A 19,759-nucleotide genomic window follows, 5' to 3' on the forward strand; every position below is an offset into this window, starting at 1 on the left:
CTGGAAAACTGATAAAACTTATACAACTCATTGAGTTGAAAAAGTATAATTTAGTTTATCTCTTCAGATACAAGTTTTAATTTTATGAAAGTAAACTTGTTCAACCGATTAAGCTGACTCACCCAGTTCAGTATTACGTTTGTGGGGAGAGTAGTTACAGACCATGTCAACCGTCATCTATGAAAAGGTACCCCGACATAGAGTCGAGTTAACATGTCTTATATACTAGTGAATTGTAGTTGTAATTTTGTAGTGGTAGATACGCTACAGTACTCCCCCACTAGAATTATATCTGTGATAGAATTCGATGAACGAATACCACTAGTTGATTCATTGCTGTTTTTGTGAGAAGCCGGGAGAGCTGTATTAAGATCACCGTATTTTTTGAGTGCTGAATGTGAGAGGTGTATTAACTTCACGGTCGTAGTCGCTCCTATGTTGCCGTTAGCAGTCGAGTAATCACAAGTATGCAAGCCGACGTTGTGTGTGATCGAGACGAGACTCAGTAGCAGCAGTGCGAGGAGGTGGATTTTGTCGCAGTCACAAGTAGCAAGTCAACTGTTCAATCTGGATCACTGATCGAAGTAGGCGTGTTCATATCGAAGTAGGCGTTACTGCCAAGGTAGGCGTGTTCACATCACGTCCGGAGGTCACCAATGTGGGGGAAGGTAGTTACAGACCATGTCAACCGTCATCTATGAAAAGGTACCCCGACATAGAGTCGAGTTAACATGTCTTATATACTAGTGAATTGTAGTTGTAATTTTGTAGTGGTAGATACGCTACACGTTCACATGATTTGGAACAAATTACGAAATTAAATGTTTCCCTTAAATTCAGATTTACCAATTGGCAACAATTGGTTTTATTTACTGTTTACATTTTAAAGATTTTAAACTACGAGCCATCGTGTGCTTAAGTTATATATACGGAATTCTGCTTAAATAAGGTTATTATAATTAAAATTTACTTTCTAAGCAAAAAGCATCAAATGTTTCTTGTGCATATTTTTTTCCGTTTTGTTTTAATTGTTAATTTTTATATATCATAAGAAATAAATTGATAATAAATTTGATGGTTGTTTTTATAATGAAATTCTATTCCTTAGATTTTTTTACTAAGACTGAATCTATTTTTCGAAATTATTTTGTTATATAGATACACTACAAAAGTACTAACTATGTATTATAAATATTTAAGGAAATCGAACATACCCAAAACAATAGAAATTCTTCAAAAAAGTGCTATTTTACGCACTTTAATTTATGATGTAAAAATATTTGTTGGAACATGCGTACATTCTTACATGACATGCGTCTTTTAGTAAAATTCTATGCTTACATTTATGTTTTTATCTGTTATATTCTATGAGACAATGTTTACATTTATGTAGTAGGTAGATTTTTTAGATTAAAGATTTGAAAATTAAAATTCTGTTTCAATTTTATGTTTAACATGTACTTTAGAAACTTTGGCCGATAATTAGTAATGAACTTAGTTAGGGTGAAAAATAAATCAAGTCTTTAATCGTCATCAAATTATTAAGAGGAAATTTTATTTTAACCTAGAGGTGCACAACCTTTTTCAGTGAAAGGCCACCTGCACAGCAGGTTGATTAACGAAGGGCCACTTGCATAGGTTGACCAACTAAGAGCGGTTCACTTATTTAGGCACATCAACAGCAAATATGACAATATTTATGTGTATATAATACCGTATTTCGATAACTTCTAATTTATTCATTTGTTGTCATTTTTTTTTTCTGTGCAGAATGTAGTTAAGCATGCGGATATCCATTGCAATAACTTTTGAAAAAAAGATCAAGAAACAACACAGATTTACAATAAAATCTGAACAAATTAAGCGTGTCAAGAAGTGATGACTTGAAAGTGCAATTTACAATTTTCGACATTCCTTTTATTTTTGGATTATTATCAATTATTAAACACTTGCACTTTTGCTAATTCACATTGAATTCACAATTACAGTAAAAAAAAATATAAAAAAATTTTTTAATCCTACACCAGGACAGATGCCATATCTGCCATGAGCTCTCTACGAGCTGAATAAAAATTATCCTTGTATTGAAAGTTGTGTGGAGATCAGTTTCAAAAAGAAAAACACGAAGCAACTTTTCAAATGAATAAAGCCCATAAAAGCTCCTGAAGGACACAAGATGCAGTTAGGTACAATGAAAACACCAATATGGTATAAGTGTGCTCATATGGTATAGTTTACTAAACTATCTAAAGTTAGCAGTGAAGATTGAGCATGGAAGGCTTATTGGGAGTGGAGAGTGTTACAATAATTTTCAGCATGTCTATTTCGGAAAACCTTTTGAAATTTATTATTTATCATATAACAGATTTGTTTTTGTGAAAGTAAAGTGTGGCTGCTGTAATTTGTATTCATTTTTTTCGCCAGGATATCTACTTTACATATAGTCTACTAATTTGTATAATCAAAGTATACTCTTAAATATGAATACTTATGTTGTCTTTTAAGTAATATGTTTTTTGTTTTTTTTAAATTCTGTGTAAAACTACTAACTCTGTATAAATATAAAACTAAGATAAATAATATGAAAAGATATAGATTTTTTTGTTTACAGAGTTGGTAAGAAAAACTTTTAATTTTCTGGTGCTAAATTAAATTTAATTTGTTTATATTTAAGTTACTTTTATAATAACTGGTAAACTGTAATGGTTATTTTTAGTCTCTTCCCATTTTTACACTGTCCTGAAGAAATAGATTTCTTCTTGAAAAAATGTCAATTCTGCTTATTTATTAGTCACTGACCACTATGATTTTTTTTTCCTTTCGTTAAATAAATCTGATTTCTTGAATACAGCACTGAAAAGAAGTTAATTTACCCTGCTAAACATGCTGATCACTTATTCAGATAACACACTAAATCTCAAAAGATGACAGCAAACTTTAAATATATGTAAAAAAATTAATTAAAAAAAAACATTTAATTTCTTTGACATCCCTGTTTACTTTCCTTCCCAAACAATCAATTTTAATAATTTTATGCTGTAAAAGTTCCCATTTTTAACTTTATTACAAAATTCTTAGAGCTTCTATATTTTAAAAAAATATATGATTTGGCTTATTCTGTAACCTATTAGTTAATATTCTTTTATTTTTCAGAAAAGTTGTATCATGGGTAGAGATAATCGTCGTGTTGCTCCTCCAGACAATTGTATGTCACCAAATTTCTTTAAAAGTAGTAAAAAACAAGAAAGCATTGTAAGTTTTTATTTATATCTTCATGTTTTATTCTTTATAGATAGAATGGAATTTTAACCATAATCATCATTTTTGTTTGACACAAGTATAAAATAATATGGCTGCAAAAAATTACTATTCTTCGATTAATTTTAGCTTTAGAAAATATTTGTATTTCTAAGTTCAAAAAAATTTAACGTAGAAATTCATCACAAAAAAAATTAAAAAACCAAAGTGTATTGTGCATGCTTAGATATAAGAACATATCGCTGGTTCAAAATTAAAACGACACTTCTGCACTCACTTCTCATTCAAACAACACTAATCATGTTTTCAGAAGCGCCGTTTTAATTTTGAACCAGCGATATGACTGCAAAAACCATGTTCCTTAACTAATATTTTTCATAAAGCTAAATAAAAGCAGTTTAAAAAAAAAAAAACCTTCAACTTTGTTAAATCTTGTTTTAAAATAATATTCATAAAATGTCATATTCAAAAAATGATTCGGAAATTAATGACCTCATTATCATCAATAACTTTTTCCTGCATGAATATTCCTGAAATATTTCTCTAAAAAAGTACAAAATATCTTATTTTGCCAGCCAATGAAAGAATAAATAATACGAGAAAATCTAAATAGTGTTAAGAGAGTGAAAAGCATACATAGTGAAACTTTTCTGTAACAGTAGTGATGACATCTGTTATTTTTTTTTTTAATCTAGTGTGATTATACTTTTAATGTGTCTAAATGATTTGTATTCAAGTACTTGACAGTAAGAGTTTGGCAAACTGGAATTCAACTAACCAAAAAGATTAATTAACTGGAATTTCCGGAAGTTTCATAATTTTTCTATGCAAAATATTGAGTATAACATTCTAAAATCTATGATAAATACAAGGGAATCAAGTCAAATTAATGCTTTCCTTCAGTCTTGCTCTAATTTAAATAAGACACTAACCCTGAAAGAGCCCTTATTTCATCCTTAAACCAAGACTGAAAAAGTTCAAACTTGAATCAACACACAGCTTCATCAAGATCAAGTTAAAATAGAATGAGAAATTTCTCCCACCTTTGTTTGTGGAGGAAGGGGGAAAAAACAGCAAATGTGAAAAATCATTAATGTAAGAGAATTATGTGAAAAAAGTCAAACTTGCAAAGGATAATGTTGAATTCCTGTAGCATAAATGAAGAAAAAGAGAATTTAACATTGTGTTTTGATTGGTGTTCATTTAAAGTTTCTTTCAGTTGTAATCAATACCGTATAATCATTGATATCTTGCTGGAAAAAGAAACAAAAGCAGGAATAATAAATACCAGACTGTATATTAGACATTGGATAACAGATGTTTATGAATAATAAGTATTGGAATGTTAGATTGTATTGAATAGTTTATTGGACAAAATACAGTTTTTTTCTTTAATCTTTTATTTTTATGATGCTACATTTCTTCTAAAAAATATGATATTGTGAATTTTCCACCCATTTTTCTGTTTGTCTTTATTATTATTTTCCTTTCCATAACAGCTCATAGATTTGAATTTTAAAAACATTTTTGCTATACAGACAACTTTTCCACAAAAAAAAAAAGGAAGAACTGCATAAAATGTTAAAGGCATTGGTTTAAAGTTTTATTTTAAAAATTAAAAGCAACGAAGTTTTATTTTAAAAAATAAAAGAAAATTCTTTTGAATAATTTTTTTTTTTCAATTTTCCATTTTTTGTTGTATTTCTCTTATATACACACATGCAATTATATTATAAAGTTTTATTATCCTTTATTTTTCTTACTTCTCTGTAAGTGGAAATTCTGAGCAACCTTTGTTTTCCTCTGACATTTTTATTATTGATCTTCATTTTTCCAGTTGATATGGAACACTGAGAATTTTGGCGTTATATTTTTAAAGCAGAGGGTAATTTAGTAACAGTTAAAAACTACTTTTTTTTTCTGTTGTGTTTCTTTCCATTTTGCAATTTTATATTTTTTATTGATTTTTTTAATCAATTTTATGGACAAGTAACTAAAACTAGTACAATTAAATTCCTATTTTCATTTTCAGGTAAATGAGAAAGGAGAGAGAAGAGATGGAAGGAAACCAGATGACATTAGGCCAATGTGTAATAATATTTTGCTTTTAAACTCTAATGTAATATTTATCCTCAGCAGCTATCTTTCTTTTTAAAAAAGAAACACTAATTTCTGAATATAAAATTATTAGAATTAAAAACCATATTTTCTTATATTGCAGGTTTTTTTTTAAATATTCTTTTAAAACAACAATGCAGAAGCTCTAATTTCTTTTTTGGCTATTCATGTACATGTTAAAATTTTTCATTGACTACGTCAAATTATTATAGTATTGTTAACAGGGTTGGGTTTTGACGTCAAAAACTGGTTTTTGACGTGGCAGTGGTAAAAACCGTCAAAAACCTACTGTTTTCTTTCATTTATGGCATATAGCGAGCAATATACTATTTTCACATAATTGCCTTTATAAATGAATGTTGTAAATGATTGCTATTGATTTTGCAACTATGTACATGTATTCTTATAGAAGGATAAACATTCATATAGAAATATTGTTATATACTTATTAAAAATAGTGATACTTTTATCATTATAGCTTGATTTGCAAAGGATTCAAAATGTTGCACTTCTTAATTGTTGGAAATAAACAAACAAACGAAAAAGCTTCGAACTATTAATAAATTCAAGAACTAAAAAGAAGAATTTAAAATTTGGCATTTCTTAAATATTAGAAATAAGCTAAACAAAACTTGTAACTACTAACAAATTCTAAGTCAAGAATGACTTGACATTCTTCAGTAATGTAATATGCCAAACAAAATGATGCTTGGAAATGTTTAAAATTTTGTCTGGTATCCTAATATTTTACTTCAAATAGTATGTTTTGATATAATCATGTTGGGAAAATGCAAGAATCTGTTCTTAAGTATCTTTTAACAACTTTTTTTCTAATTTTATTGCCCAAAAATGAATTAATTTTAAATTATAAGCAGTTAAACTCAAATAAAAATACAGTTTTGCCAAAACTATGGGTTTTTGACATGACGGTAAAAACCATGGTATAAACCGGTGAAAACTGTCATGTGTCAAAAACTTGCCAACCCTGATTATTAAATTGTACAAACAATTAAGAATGAAAGTATTTATTTTCTTCATAACATTATTAGAGTGAAACCTCAGTTATGAGTGGGACCCAAAATATTGTCCGTTTACAAGAGTTGTTTCTTTGAGGGGGAAGGTAAACTAATAGCAAAGGCTCACACCATAATTTTTTTTCCTTTGTTTGCTATGAAGAAATAATTAAACAGTCTGTAACAAGTATTTACATTGGTATTTATTTAAACTTAACGAAAGTTGAATATTTACAGTCCAAGAAATGTAGCTTGAGAATTTGTAGATTAAAGAATTTGATGCATTCCTTTGTTTTACATTTATCCCGCGGAAAAAAAATGTGATGAAAGTTTGTTTAAAACGGCTGTGACGTACCATATCTTCATGGTACATTTTTAAATCATCTAGCATTTTTACACCAATGTCATCGTTTATGGATTGATAAAAATTTTACAGTTCTTGAATACAAGTTTAAGCATCACTTAAAGTTCTCACTTTTGGTGCAGAAAGCCTCAATTGAGTAGTATCTGTTTCTAATACTTCCTTAAAAACAAACCTAGAAATAAGAAGCATGACAATATTCCATAGGGCCTGATGTCTTACAGGCCCTATGGAGTTGTATTCAGAATAGATCACTTAACAAATATGTTTGATTGTTTAAATGTTTGATTTATGTGAATATCGTTTTGATTAATTTCCCATTCTTTTTTTTTTAACCCAACTGTGTTAAGGACAGGAGCAATTTGGTTAGAAATGAAAAGGAAATTTTATTGAGGAAGAGGAATTGAGATCATTTATTGTATCATTTCAACTCGTGAGGTCTCAAAACTGAGCATGTGGGGTTTCTTAATTCAACTGTGGGGTCATCTGCATCATCCAGGTAAAAAGACCAAAACAGGGTTGCCACTCCACAGGGAAGACCTGGAAAATACAGGGAATTTAAAAATCACCTAAAATAGCTGAGAATTTTGATTTTTTTCTTTACAAACTGGGAAAATACAGGGAATTTTGTTTCTTACTTTTGCCTTTTAAAAAATGGTGACCACTCAAAGCATAATCTATGGGATATTTAACCAAGATATTTCAGCTACACTAAACTATTTAATTTACTATACCATTATTTAAGTATGTTCAGCAGTTAAAACTTATAGAGTTAGCCCAATATAGCTCACACAAGAGCACAGTAATTGTTGTTTCCTCTTAATATATTGCGCATAATATATACAATGAAAACACAGGGAATTTTTTTTCCAGATTTGAGTGGCAACCCTGCAAAAGATGCTGCTGTGCAAAATATTTCACATGAGCAGTATCATTTTCTCTTCCTTCTTATCAAAGATAAAGAAAGGTGACCGGAGATTGATTGATTCTCTAGTACTGAAATAGCTTAAAAATATTTTTAGTTATAGATAAGATAATAAAATTTACATTCTTTAAAAAATGCTGGAAAGATTTTTTTTTTTTTAATTGAATTGAATTGGAAAGAATTCTTTTTTTTTTTTCACATTTAGAAAAAAAGGGTGTCTATTTTGAAAATAATGTTTTCAAAGCATAAATTACAGTCTGCATCCAGTTATGGGACTGTCTGCTTTGTGGAGAGGGCACATTGTGGTTTTTTCATAGAAGATTTACAGGGAATTAAAAAAAAAATTATGCATTATGAGAAACATTCATTTTATAGGAGTGTACGTAATGTGAGGTTTCACTGTAATTAGCTTTTAATGTAATTATTACATTATAAAATTAACTGTGTTTTTTTTTTTCTTTTCTGTATAGCCCTAAAAGTTGGTCTTATACCTACTGTCACTGGATCTGCTTATCTTGAATGTGGCAATACGAAAGTTATCTGTTCAGTGTAAGTGTGTAATTTCATCAATCCTTCTCATTTTTTTATTCTCATCTCATTTCGTCATTTTATCTATTCTCATCAATCTATTTCTTTCTCATTAAAATTTAAAGTTGAGCTTAAATCATGATTACCTGTTATCTTTAAGTCTTTTTTTTTAATTATTAAATTTAGTTGACCTTTAGGAGAGTCATATTTAGTTGTAAAATAATATGTAATTGTAGTTTGTTTTTTTCTTTTACAAATGAATGATGGCTAAATAATATAATTTTGGCAAAATTTAAAAATAAATTCGGCATTTATTGTGCAAAAAAACGCTGTTGGTATATGATTATTTGACTAATCAAATCTTATTACTGCTTTTCTTTTTTAATACAATGTAAAAAAAAAATTTAAATTTTAAATGAGTTTTTTTTTTCAGAGTTTTTATTATTTAGATTTAAAAAGATTTTTTTTTTGTTTATTCATTTATTCTTAATGAAAGATATTAAGAAAAGTATTGCAAGTGTTTTTCTACAAACTTAGAAACTACAACTTCAAACTTAGAAAAAGAATTTTATAATTGATCTCTTACAAGAATTTACTGTTTTAACTTGAAAGCACTTAACATATTGAAGGTTTGTATGAGTGGCCCAGGAGAGATATTTAAGTCTGTTTGCATATTTAAGTTTATTTAATTATTCAGTGCAAAAAAGGTGTGAGTGATAATTAGTTGAATTTAGAAACATTAATGTAAAAAAAAATTGCAATAATAAGGAATATTTTTACAAGACAAAACCTTTTATTCAATGACCTAATAAAAGTTCTATTGCAGCATTAACATTTCTATTGCTAATTAAAGTTATCAACCTTATTTGACAATCCAAATCACATTCAAACCCGAATCACCTGTTGTTTCCTAATGTTTAAGTATACGTATACATACATACTACTGCTGATTAATGTTTGTTTTCTTCATAGTTTCTTATCAAAATGTACTTTGTTTTATTTAATCAGCATTAAAAGTTTAAAAATTAAAAAATGCTTCTTGACATATGTTTACAGAATTGTGAATGAAAATCAGTATAAAAACGATAATATATTCACTAGTGCTAAGACCTAGGCTTTATTTATAAGGATTGTAGTCATTTTAAAAAAAATTCCTATTTTCATGAACTTAGTGCTACATTAAGAATCATTTTGCTTTCTCTTTAAGGTATTATGAGTATTTTGTATCTTTTTTTCGCACTAGCTAGCTCATTATATTTATATATGACTCTTTTCAAATGCTTACATGAATGAGTTAGATGCAAATTTGTACAATCATTGAAAAAAAAATCTTAATCATTTTAATTTATATATTAATTTTTAAAGTTTAATCTTGAATTATTTAAACTACCATAACAAATCAATCATTCAAATATTTGTATTTAGGATATCTTAGACAATTATGCTTTTAAGTCTTGGCAAAGTAGTTTAATTTTTAAAAAACTCTACTACTTGAAAAAATACTTTTATTATTATTTTCTACTTTGTTAAGCCTTTCTAAATTCACTCTCAAGTAGGCAGCTATTATGTCAGCATTCAAAATCCTTGGTGGTTTACTGGTCCGAGATCGCTAAATCCTTTTTGGACCATTGTGGGAAAAAATTATCACTGTTTTGTAAGACCACCAATGCATCTGCCATTAATTGATCATAGAATGATGGAAAGTTTATTTGATTAGAATGGTATGATAATAATTAGAGCATAATGGAAATTTGATTTAGCTTTTCTTTGACAAACCTTAGTTAATTTTTTTTTTTCATTTTTGAGGTTTATGCTTATCATAGAATTATTTATTTTATTTGAAGTTACAAAATGTGATTTTAAGAAAAACTGGAAGATACATTGAATGAAGAATACCCGTGTGAGAAAATTAAGTAAACTCATGTGTCAGAATCAGTGGTTGACAAATTACAAATGGCCAGAACTTGATGCGGAAAATAACAAAGTATATTAACAATATACATTATTATTTAATGCTGGTGTTTATTTTTCTGAATTTTATTTAGATAATTGCACCAATTTTAGGCATTTATTTTTTATATGAGACATTTTAGTATTTTTTTAAATTGTTAAATCAATTTATTATAATTAACCAGTTTTCTTTCAAAATGAAGATTATGAACATATTTAAATGATGTACAAATAGAGAGATTTTGGGTGGACCAGAAGTATTGTTTGTGGGCCAGTATACAATGAAGCTTATTGGTCTTTCGAACCAGTACATTTTTTTTAGAATTTCTATTGCTATGTGAGATGTGTCACTTATTGTGAGTTCTTAGAACAAATTTCAATTAATCATAACTAAAATGTTCAATTTCATCATTTATTATGTGTTTCTCTTGGTTATTATTTTGTAAGATTTTCTCAGGTTGTAAATCTTTGCTGGTATCAGATATTTGACCTTGTCAATTTGATGACCTTTGGAATGAGGCATATTAAGATACTTTTTAATGACAAATTATTTTGTAGAAAACATTAATTTTTCCATATTTTTTATTGAAAATATGAATTGAGAATTTTGTTGTTTTTTAATATCAAATAACAATAGTTTTTAATTTATGTTACGTGAAATAATTTATCTTTTTAATACATTATTTATGTATTACTTTTTTACTTCTTCAATTATACCTTTTTAAATTTTCAGTATTGGTCCTCGTGATGTTTTGACCAAAAGTGATTCTGCGACGAAAGGCCAGCTTAGCTGTGAATTTAAGTACAATATGTTTTCTTGTAGAGAACGTCAGCCATATGTTCCATCTGATGAAGAAATGGCTACAGCTAAAGCAATTCAAGATGCATTAGAGCCTGTAATTTTACTTGTAAGTAATTGTAGTCAATAATATACAGGGTATCTAAAAAATGCTGCAATAAAATTGCCAGAATTGCTAGAAATTACATCATAAGAATCGCATAACCTTTCATGACCAAAAACATCAGAGTAAAATGGTAGAAGATCTGAAAGAACGTAGGAAAATGAATATTTTAAAACATTTATAAGATATCATGAGTACCAAATGATATATTAATTGTATAAAATTTATAATGAAGCAACAAATGTTTAAAGTTTATGTCATTTCACACTATTCATGTTGAACACCAATAGTTTGACTACCTGGTGCTGTCTAACACGCTGATTTCTTTGAAGGGCAAATGTTGTTGATGTCGTTACCACAGAATGTTGTTGCTAACTTCTAAGATTTAGGATATGTGATAATTTTAAGAACTCCCCACATAAAGAAATTAAGGCTCCGCAATTTATGTGATTGGTAAGGACTTAGCAGTACGCACATAGTGCTCTTAAGTGCATGGTAGTATTATAGTAATGGGATATAATGCATCACAATACAATAACATTTTTGTTCATATGTTGCTATACAATTCTGAATCCTTATGATGTGCCCTACCTGCCTTAAAAGCTTGTTGCAGCATTTTTGAAACCCCCTGTAAATAAGAAATCATTACTATTAAAAAAATTTATTTAATTAATATTAAATCATTGTAAACTCTTTTAATTTAGCATAAATTTCCCAAGTCACGTCTGGATATTACTATTTATGTATTGCAAGATGATGGGGGAGGTAACAATATTTTTTTTTTATATAAAATCTTTTAAATGTTTTCATCATGTGGTTTACATATTTCAAAAATTTGATATATTCTTATAGCTGCCGGTGCTGCTATAACATGTGCTGGAGCTGCTTTATCTAATGCTGGGGTTGAAATGTATGATTTGCCTGTTGGGTGTACTTTGGTTTGTATAATTTTCTGCTTTTTTTTAAAAAAAAATTTCTTCATGTGCAAAAATAAAAGTATTACCTTGTAATTGTCTTTGAATTTAAGTATATGTATGTTTGTTCGTTTGTTTTTAATACATAATGTGAGCTAATATTATTTTGTATGACTGATTTAATGAATATACAGTGGTATCTCTAAGCTGAGGACAGAATCGTATACTTTATTCATTATCAGGAGATGCCTTGCATGAGAAAAATATTTTTTTTTAATGGAAGTGTTTGGCATAAAAAAATTATACTAGCCCATTATATTGCCCATATTCCTTGTCATTTTATAATGATAATTATAAATGTAGAGAACATTATCCAGACTTAGATAAAATAAAAAAACTTTCTCCAAACTTTCTAATCACTAAAAAATTTCTGCAAGCAATTTATTGACACTTGTAACTAGTTTCAACCTTTTCTTTGTCACCTAATTTTGATGAAATTTAATCAAAAATTACTAATTAGCTTTGCCTTTTTATAATAAAACTCTATGCTTTATTGATTATCATATTTACCTTGACTTACTGTCTTACTTATTGATTCCACTTACTGATTACTTATTCTATATCTAAAATCTAAGTCGTTCAGAAACATTTCAATGCAAGCATTTAGTAATTTTTTTCATAATAAATAATGTTAAAAAATTGTACGCAAACCATGTTTGTGCATATTATGCATATCTGATATCAATCTTTATTTATTCTGTTAGTAAATTTTCTAAAATGACCTATTTTACTACTGAAAGTTTTACAACACTTCCATTATTATATTTTGCAGATATACTGTAATTCTCAATTTTTAATTGATCCAACTGCTGAAGAAGAAAATTACTCTGAAGTTAGTACTTTAAATACAATAGAATTTTAGTTAGTTGTCTTTTCATATTTTAATTGCTTAATCCTTTCTTATGTTTTAGGTTAAAGATTTTACAAAAATTAGTATGGCAATGATGGTAGAATATCAGAGTCAAGTTATATATATGGATAGCAGTGGATATGTAAATCCTTCTCTTTTGACTGAGGTATGAATTTTCTGTCTGGTATGAATTTTATTTTAATACAGTAAAACCTTTCTGGAGCGACTACTCTCTGTTCCGCAGTAAAATGGTCATTGATGGAGATAGCTCATTCTTAGAGGTTTCCTCCATTGACTTCAAAGTTGTTATCAAAGGTGCATGATTTTTCGCAAAAGATTTTAATTTTAGTCAGTGTCCTTTTCTTGATGCAGAAATGCCACTTCTGTTGGCGTAATGAAAAGATGTATTGATGAATAAAATTTAGCTTCTATGAAAATGATCCCAACTAATATAATTATGTGTAAAAACAAATTTACCAATTATGAATCATAAAGCTATTTCAAATAAATAAGCAGTTATGTTTTTAGTTTAAGTTTGCATTTAATTTTATATCATAAAAATTAGTTAGCTTTAGGTGGTGAGAAAAGATTTGTCTGTTTTAGATGCTTGTTTTTTTTAAAAATAACTTTTTTTTCTAATTTAACTTTCAACTCTAAAAGTAAATCTGATGGCATCGTCTTTAGTGCCCTCTGACTGCAACATGAGGTTGTATCATCAAATAGAGCTCTCTAAAGGTGAGCCTCACATAAATATTTTGAATACATTTTATTCTACATATTTGTTTTGTTAAATTTTTTGTTTTGATATTTTTTCGTGTTTTATTTATTCGAGCTTTTCTGCATTAGGTGCAGATGTTTGCTTAGGTTTTAATGGTCTCTCCTATAGGTTTACTTCAACTCAAAATCTATAGAAAAAATTCCCTGCCTCCCTAAAGTGGCCGTAAATAGAAATGGTCTTTCCTTAAGGTTTCACTGTTGTTCATTTTGTAAAGGTGCACAACCCACAGTTCTCCAATAACCAATTCCACAATCTCTGTCCTCTAATCAATCAATTATGGGGGGAGGACTACATGGCTAACATAGGAAACTTCATAGCTATCTATCAAACTAACTTTAATCAATTTTCAAGAAGAAGAAAAATCGTGTGTGACATTTAAATTTGGAAATGTAAATATGCTATTTTAAAGTATAAAAAAGCTTTTAATAATTGGACATTTATTTTTTTAAACAAAATGTTCTTTAACTAAAACAAATATGGTTTGATGATTTGTAGCAAAACTATGTATGTAAATAGTTTATAAGCAATAAAAGTAATAACTAATAAAATTTCAAATGATTTTTCATTCAAAAATATTATGGATATACCTTCTCTTTTAATTTATAAGCTAAATTGATATCGTTCTTATTACTCTAAAGAATAATTGAGTTATTATCAACTAATGCAAAATTTGAATTGTTTGCACACCCCAAGAAACAGAATATATTTTTTTGTGTCTTTCCAAAAAATATTGTGCAACCAAATAAATGTACTGAAAATACTAGGATTCAATATCTTTTCAAACATGGACGCCATAACGTTGAATTCAGTCATCTTTTCTCTTTTTTTATCAGACTTAAAATACAATGCTTAATTTTCTTCATCTTATTGCTGTTTAAAATTGATTCAGTATAACTGGTTTTTTGTGTTATACTACTCTACATCAATCCTATCCTAATCCAAGTCTTCATTCATATCTTATATTAAAAAAAAATTCTAAACAGTTTAAATCTAATATTTTGTAAATTTTCATAATTTTTTGCAATGCGATCTATTTTCTATTATAAAAGCATTTTTATTCATGATTCTATGGAATACTATTTTCCACATTAATTTTATAGTCATTATGAATTTGTTTTTGTTTGTATTTACAGTGTGGAAAGAGAAATGGAACTCGTTGATAACTTTTATCTAATGTTCAAAATGCTACATACTAAATTGCAATCTTAATGGTTCAAGAAGCTAATATTAAATAGACCAATTAATTTATTCTGAAGATAATTTAATTTATTAAATCATACTCAAAACCAATTACATTTAAACAATTATTACTAAAGAATTTTAATTTATTTTTCATTTTATTAGAGCTTGAAGATGCTTCAATCTTCATGCCATCAAGTTGTTACAGCTGTGAAATTGTGTTTAAAAAAGCATGTTAAAGAAATGAATGAAGAATTGCAAGATGAATTAAATAAAGGGTCTGTATTCAATATTTTGTGTTTATTGGCTTCAAGTAGTCAAAACGTTACAGTGTTGTATAAGAACATACCAACATTAAACTTGTGACTAAAAAAATATTCTTACTTTTATATTACAGAATTAAACAGAATGTTTCAGCCTTATACATAATTAGCACTGCTTTAAATATTAATGAAAATAAAGCTGTATAAAATGTATCCTAAATGTAATTTTTTTTTTTTAAGTTTAATGGTGAATTATTTTTATCTACTTACCAATAAAACAAATGTTTCAGTATTTATTTATTAAATTTTGTGACAAATTTGTGTTTTAATTTTGAAATTGTCTTTTTTTTTTCCATTCTTATCATTTTAGAAAGGCAATATATTGAAATTTAAGAAATAAAAATTGTCAATTCCAAAGAATCAAAAGTACATTTTTTATATTACTAGTATTAGTATTACTGTGCAATAGAACCTTGATCTTCTGAAATAATTAAGACCGATTCCTTTCTAGATAATCTAAATTTTTACGTAGACAAGTTATGAGTAAAACCCTGAAAAGTCATCACTGAATAAAAATAGAAACCGTTTTTTTTTTTTTTTGCTGGCATTAGCTTAATAAGTTTTATGTAAGCAATATTTATTAATCGTATTTATATGTATGAGTTAATAATACGAAATATCATTTTGTGAATATAGTATCATAAAAAATATAAACGTGTTTAAAAAGATCTCTTCACTTATAATTTCATTGAGCTATTTTTTATTACCTAAAATTGTTATTTCTAAAACAATTTAGAATAGTTACTTCAGTAGTCCGCAATACCAATGCTTAGTTTATTGTATTTATATTCACTTTCAAACTAATATTATCAACTGTCTGGTTCTACTTATAAAAGTAAATTATCTTTTCAGGAGTGTAGATAGAAAGGGAATTTTACAAGCAAAACTTCTGCAGCCTCAGACATATTTAAAAACTTTTCTTGAAAACAATATTCGAGAAGATTCAAGAAATTTACCTGAATTTAGAGCGGTGTTGATAGATGTTGGGACTATTGATACAGCAAATGGTTCTGCTCTTGTGAGGCTTGGCAGCACAGCTGTTTTGTGTGGCATTAAAGCTGAATTAACCAATCCCCTTCCTGCTCATCCCGATAAGGGATTCTTTGTTCCGAATGTTACCTTAACTCCCATTTGCTCCAATCGTTTTGTACCTGGACCTCCAACAGAGCAAGCTCAAGTATACTCCCAAATGATTATGGACTTGTGGAAAAATTCACTTTTCATAGATCCTGCAAAATTGTGCATCGTTCCAAAAAATTTAGCATGGTGTGTGTTTGCAGACATCATGTGTCTCAGTTACGATGGTAACATTTTTGATGCTTGCGTATTGGCTCTGATGTCCGCTCTCAGAAACACAAAACTACCAGAAGTATCTGTGAATGACGAAACCAGTAAGATTGAAGTAACGGATAATTTTGTTGACTTAAATGTGGACTCTTTTGTATCCTCTGCTACCTTTGCTGTCTTTAATGAAAGTGTAGTTGCTGATCCTTCTTTGGAAGAAGAGTCTTTATCTAATAGCTCAGTCACAGTGATTCTCAATCCAAATCTTGAAATGAGTATTCATTCCGATGGTCCTATAACTGAAAAGGTTTTAGACCATTGTATTGACTCTGCGAAGGAAAGATATTCTGAAATGAAGGAACTGATTGAAAATTTAAGCTAGTTTTTATTGATTGTGTAAATAAAATATTTTAAATATGACCTATTTAAACCTGCTTTGTGATTTGCTTTTTTTTTTTTAATTTTGACTTTTATTTTTTATGTACTTAAAAAAAAGATATGAATATCCTGAAGTGTAGTTTTAATTTTTTAAAAAAAGAAGCTAAATCAAAATTATAAGTTTTCAGCAAAATATTTATTTTTCAGCAGCTGTTTATTGTGCATTACATCAAGGATATTATTATATTAAGACCAATAACTATTATATTCCATTTGAGAATATGTCCCAGATTAAAAGAAAAATCATAGTATAGCTAGAGATTTTTAATGTAATTTTCTTTTAATCTGCTAATTGTATTACTTTTCAATGAGCAATGAAACAAGAATTCTTGAAAACAATATTTTTTTACTTCCAATGCTTCTTTTTAATTATTTTTTCAGATTAATATCATTGTAGCATTTTAGTTGAAAACTGCTTTTTATATAAATATTTGAAATAAAATATGATGAAAGTGACAAAATTTTTAAATAAGCAAAGAAAAGAAAATAATTCTATTTGTGTCACATCTCTGATACGAAATATGTACGGTGTACTTTTCGCACATGTGGGGAATTTACAGTGGTGATATAGAAATTTGTAGCAAAGATAAGTCCTATGCTTTTTTTGTTTTAAGTGTGACGAAAATCTTTTTTCTCTTTTTATAGTCCACTTGAAAAACGTTTTTACATTTTATTATTTTGAATCATATGTTGTTGTTTTTTTTTTCATATCATGAAGTGGCCGTAATTTCGATTGGCAATAAATAAAAAAATTTAAATTTTAGCTTTCTTTGTAAACCAGTGAAGATGAGATGTCAGCCAATGCAGTTGATATATTGAGAGTAGAAATTAGTTCGGTCTGTTTTTAAGAGATGGCTCTGCTGTTATGAATGTTTCATCGTGACAGCTGCTTTCAGAGTGGTTAAACATCTGTCAATAATATTCAGTTTATATCGCTTTGATTTTTCTGCAAAAAATCCTGTTTTTTACTTTGTTGAGTATGTCGAGTTTTGTGGTAACTAAGCACCATTTGCAGGAGGTTTTATGTTTCTGCTTTAATTGGAAGAAAAGTGCTGCTGAAGCGCATCGAATTCTTGTAGAAGTTTACAATGACAATGGTGACGATGCTCTAACTGATAAATGATGTAGGGAATGCTTTTGACTTTTCAAGAATGGTGGAAAGTTTTGTATACTATGAGCTGCTACAACCTGGTGATTCCGTAAAGGGTGATTGCTATAGGCTACAATTTATTCGTTTGAGCCGTGCATTACGAGAAAAACGGCCGGAATACGAGCAAAGACAAGACAAAGTTATTCTTCTGCCTAATTACGGTCGGCCTGATGTCGTAAATAATTATTTGGAAACGCTTAAGTTGGATATTTTACCACATCCACTGTATTCGCAAGACATTGCTCCTTCTGATTACTAGTTGTTCCGACGGATGCAGCACGATTTGGCAGAAATCGAAAGTTGACTCCCTACTTGGATTACCACAAAAGAAGAGACATTTTTTCGAGATGGAATTCGAAAATTGCCTGAGAGGTGGGAAAAAGTAGTAGCCAGCGATTGACAATACTTTGATTAATCTGTTCATTCATTTTGTTCTGAAATAAATGCATTTTTGATCACACAAAAAAACTGACCGAACTAATTTGTACACCCAATATGAACACTCTGGCTAGTCTGAAAGTGGTCAAATTTTTACTGAACCATAAATTTCATTTATCAATAAAATAAAATGTGCTTGCAGTGGTCAGAACACAATTAAATAATATTGTTATCTGTGACTCTAGCTAGCTGGAATTTAGTTGAAATTTTGACTGGTGATAAGTTTTGCCAGTAACCATCATGAAATTCACATTGTTATCAGACACAGAACTGCAGTTAAAATGTGTGAACTCCAGCTATTAGAAAAAGGTCTTAATTTGTATTGACAATAATTCTCTTTTTATGATATAATGGAAATAAGTTCTATTTTTAATGATCAGGAAGCAAATTAAAACTTGTATTGTCATTTCGCAAGGAACACCAAATTTCTGTCATGTCAGAAGTTTAATTGATGACATATGCAATGAATTTTTTTTCATTCTTATCTTTATAGATTGCGTTTTAATAAATAAAATATTTATAAATTTAAAACTATGGATGTTGCGCAATAAATATTAATTTTAAGGTATTTATCAATAATTTAAAACTGAAGGTAGTTTCTTAGTTACCTTTTTTTAAGTTTTCATACTGAATATTAAGGAAAATTAACATGTTCAATTTAAGCTCTCCCCCCCCCCCCTCCGAATCAATTTGTGGCTAGACGACTGTAAGAAATTAAATTGAAAATAAATATACTTCCCGAAACAAAAAGGACATTGCATATGAGTTTTTTTAAATTACAAGATTACCTAATCAAAATTGAAAGAATTGCAAATTCATATTGAGGCTTAGGCGAAAAAACTTACATATAGTAAATCTGGGCCGGGATAGCCTAGTTGGTAGGGTAGTGGGCCCAAGTCCAAGAGTTCGTGGGCTTGATCCCAGGCCGACCGAAGTGTAGTAAATGGTGACTGATGCACGTTAAGTCAAAGTCCTCCATGCTCCCATAACAAATCAATACCTCCGGGGGTACTGATCCAGGAGTTTCCTTGTCTTCTAGATGGTTCACGTAACACGTGCGACTTACCGTCTCGCGGGTTAGCGCTCAAAAACGAGTATACTCCGAGAAAGGCAGATAAATGGAAGTGGCTGATAGAAAACCGTTGGATGGAATTTTTCCGAAGTCTAAATAAGTAATCAACGATCCCTATGTAGAAAAATAGTAGTTATAGGCCGTTTTTTAACCACACCTGCTTTTTCCAACCAACCCTGTGGTTATAAATGGTTATTGGATAATAATTTGCAGTTGTA

General features: G+C 28.7%; 1 protein-coding gene across 1 annotated transcript; it reads left to right on the forward strand.

Moving 5' to 3' along the window:
• Positions 1 to 699: 699 nt before the first annotated feature.
• LOC107457450 (uncharacterized) lies at positions 700 to 16,873 on the forward strand. The gene is made up of 11 exons (XM_016075610.4): positions 700 to 949; positions 3,154 to 3,252; positions 5,291 to 5,348; positions 8,146 to 8,224; positions 10,887 to 11,061; positions 11,760 to 11,820; positions 11,908 to 11,993; positions 12,802 to 12,861; positions 12,941 to 13,045; positions 15,002 to 15,114; positions 16,012 to 16,873. Exons 2-11 carry the CDS (start codon positions 3,166 to 3,168, stop codon positions 16,823 to 16,825), a joined length of 1,638 nt encoding a protein of 545 aa, XP_015931096.2. The 5' UTR covers positions 700 to 949; positions 3,154 to 3,165; the 3' UTR covers positions 16,826 to 16,873.
• The last annotated feature ends 2,886 nt before the right edge of the window (positions 16,874 to 19,759 follow it).

Source organism: Parasteatoda tepidariorum, chromosome 2, assembly GCF_982258835.1.
Source record: "Parasteatoda tepidariorum strain Cologne lab strain chromosome 2, Ptep-v5.0, whole genome shotgun sequence".
Classification (NCBI taxonomy): Eukaryota; Metazoa; Arthropoda; class Arachnida; order Araneae; family Theridiidae; genus Parasteatoda; species Parasteatoda tepidariorum.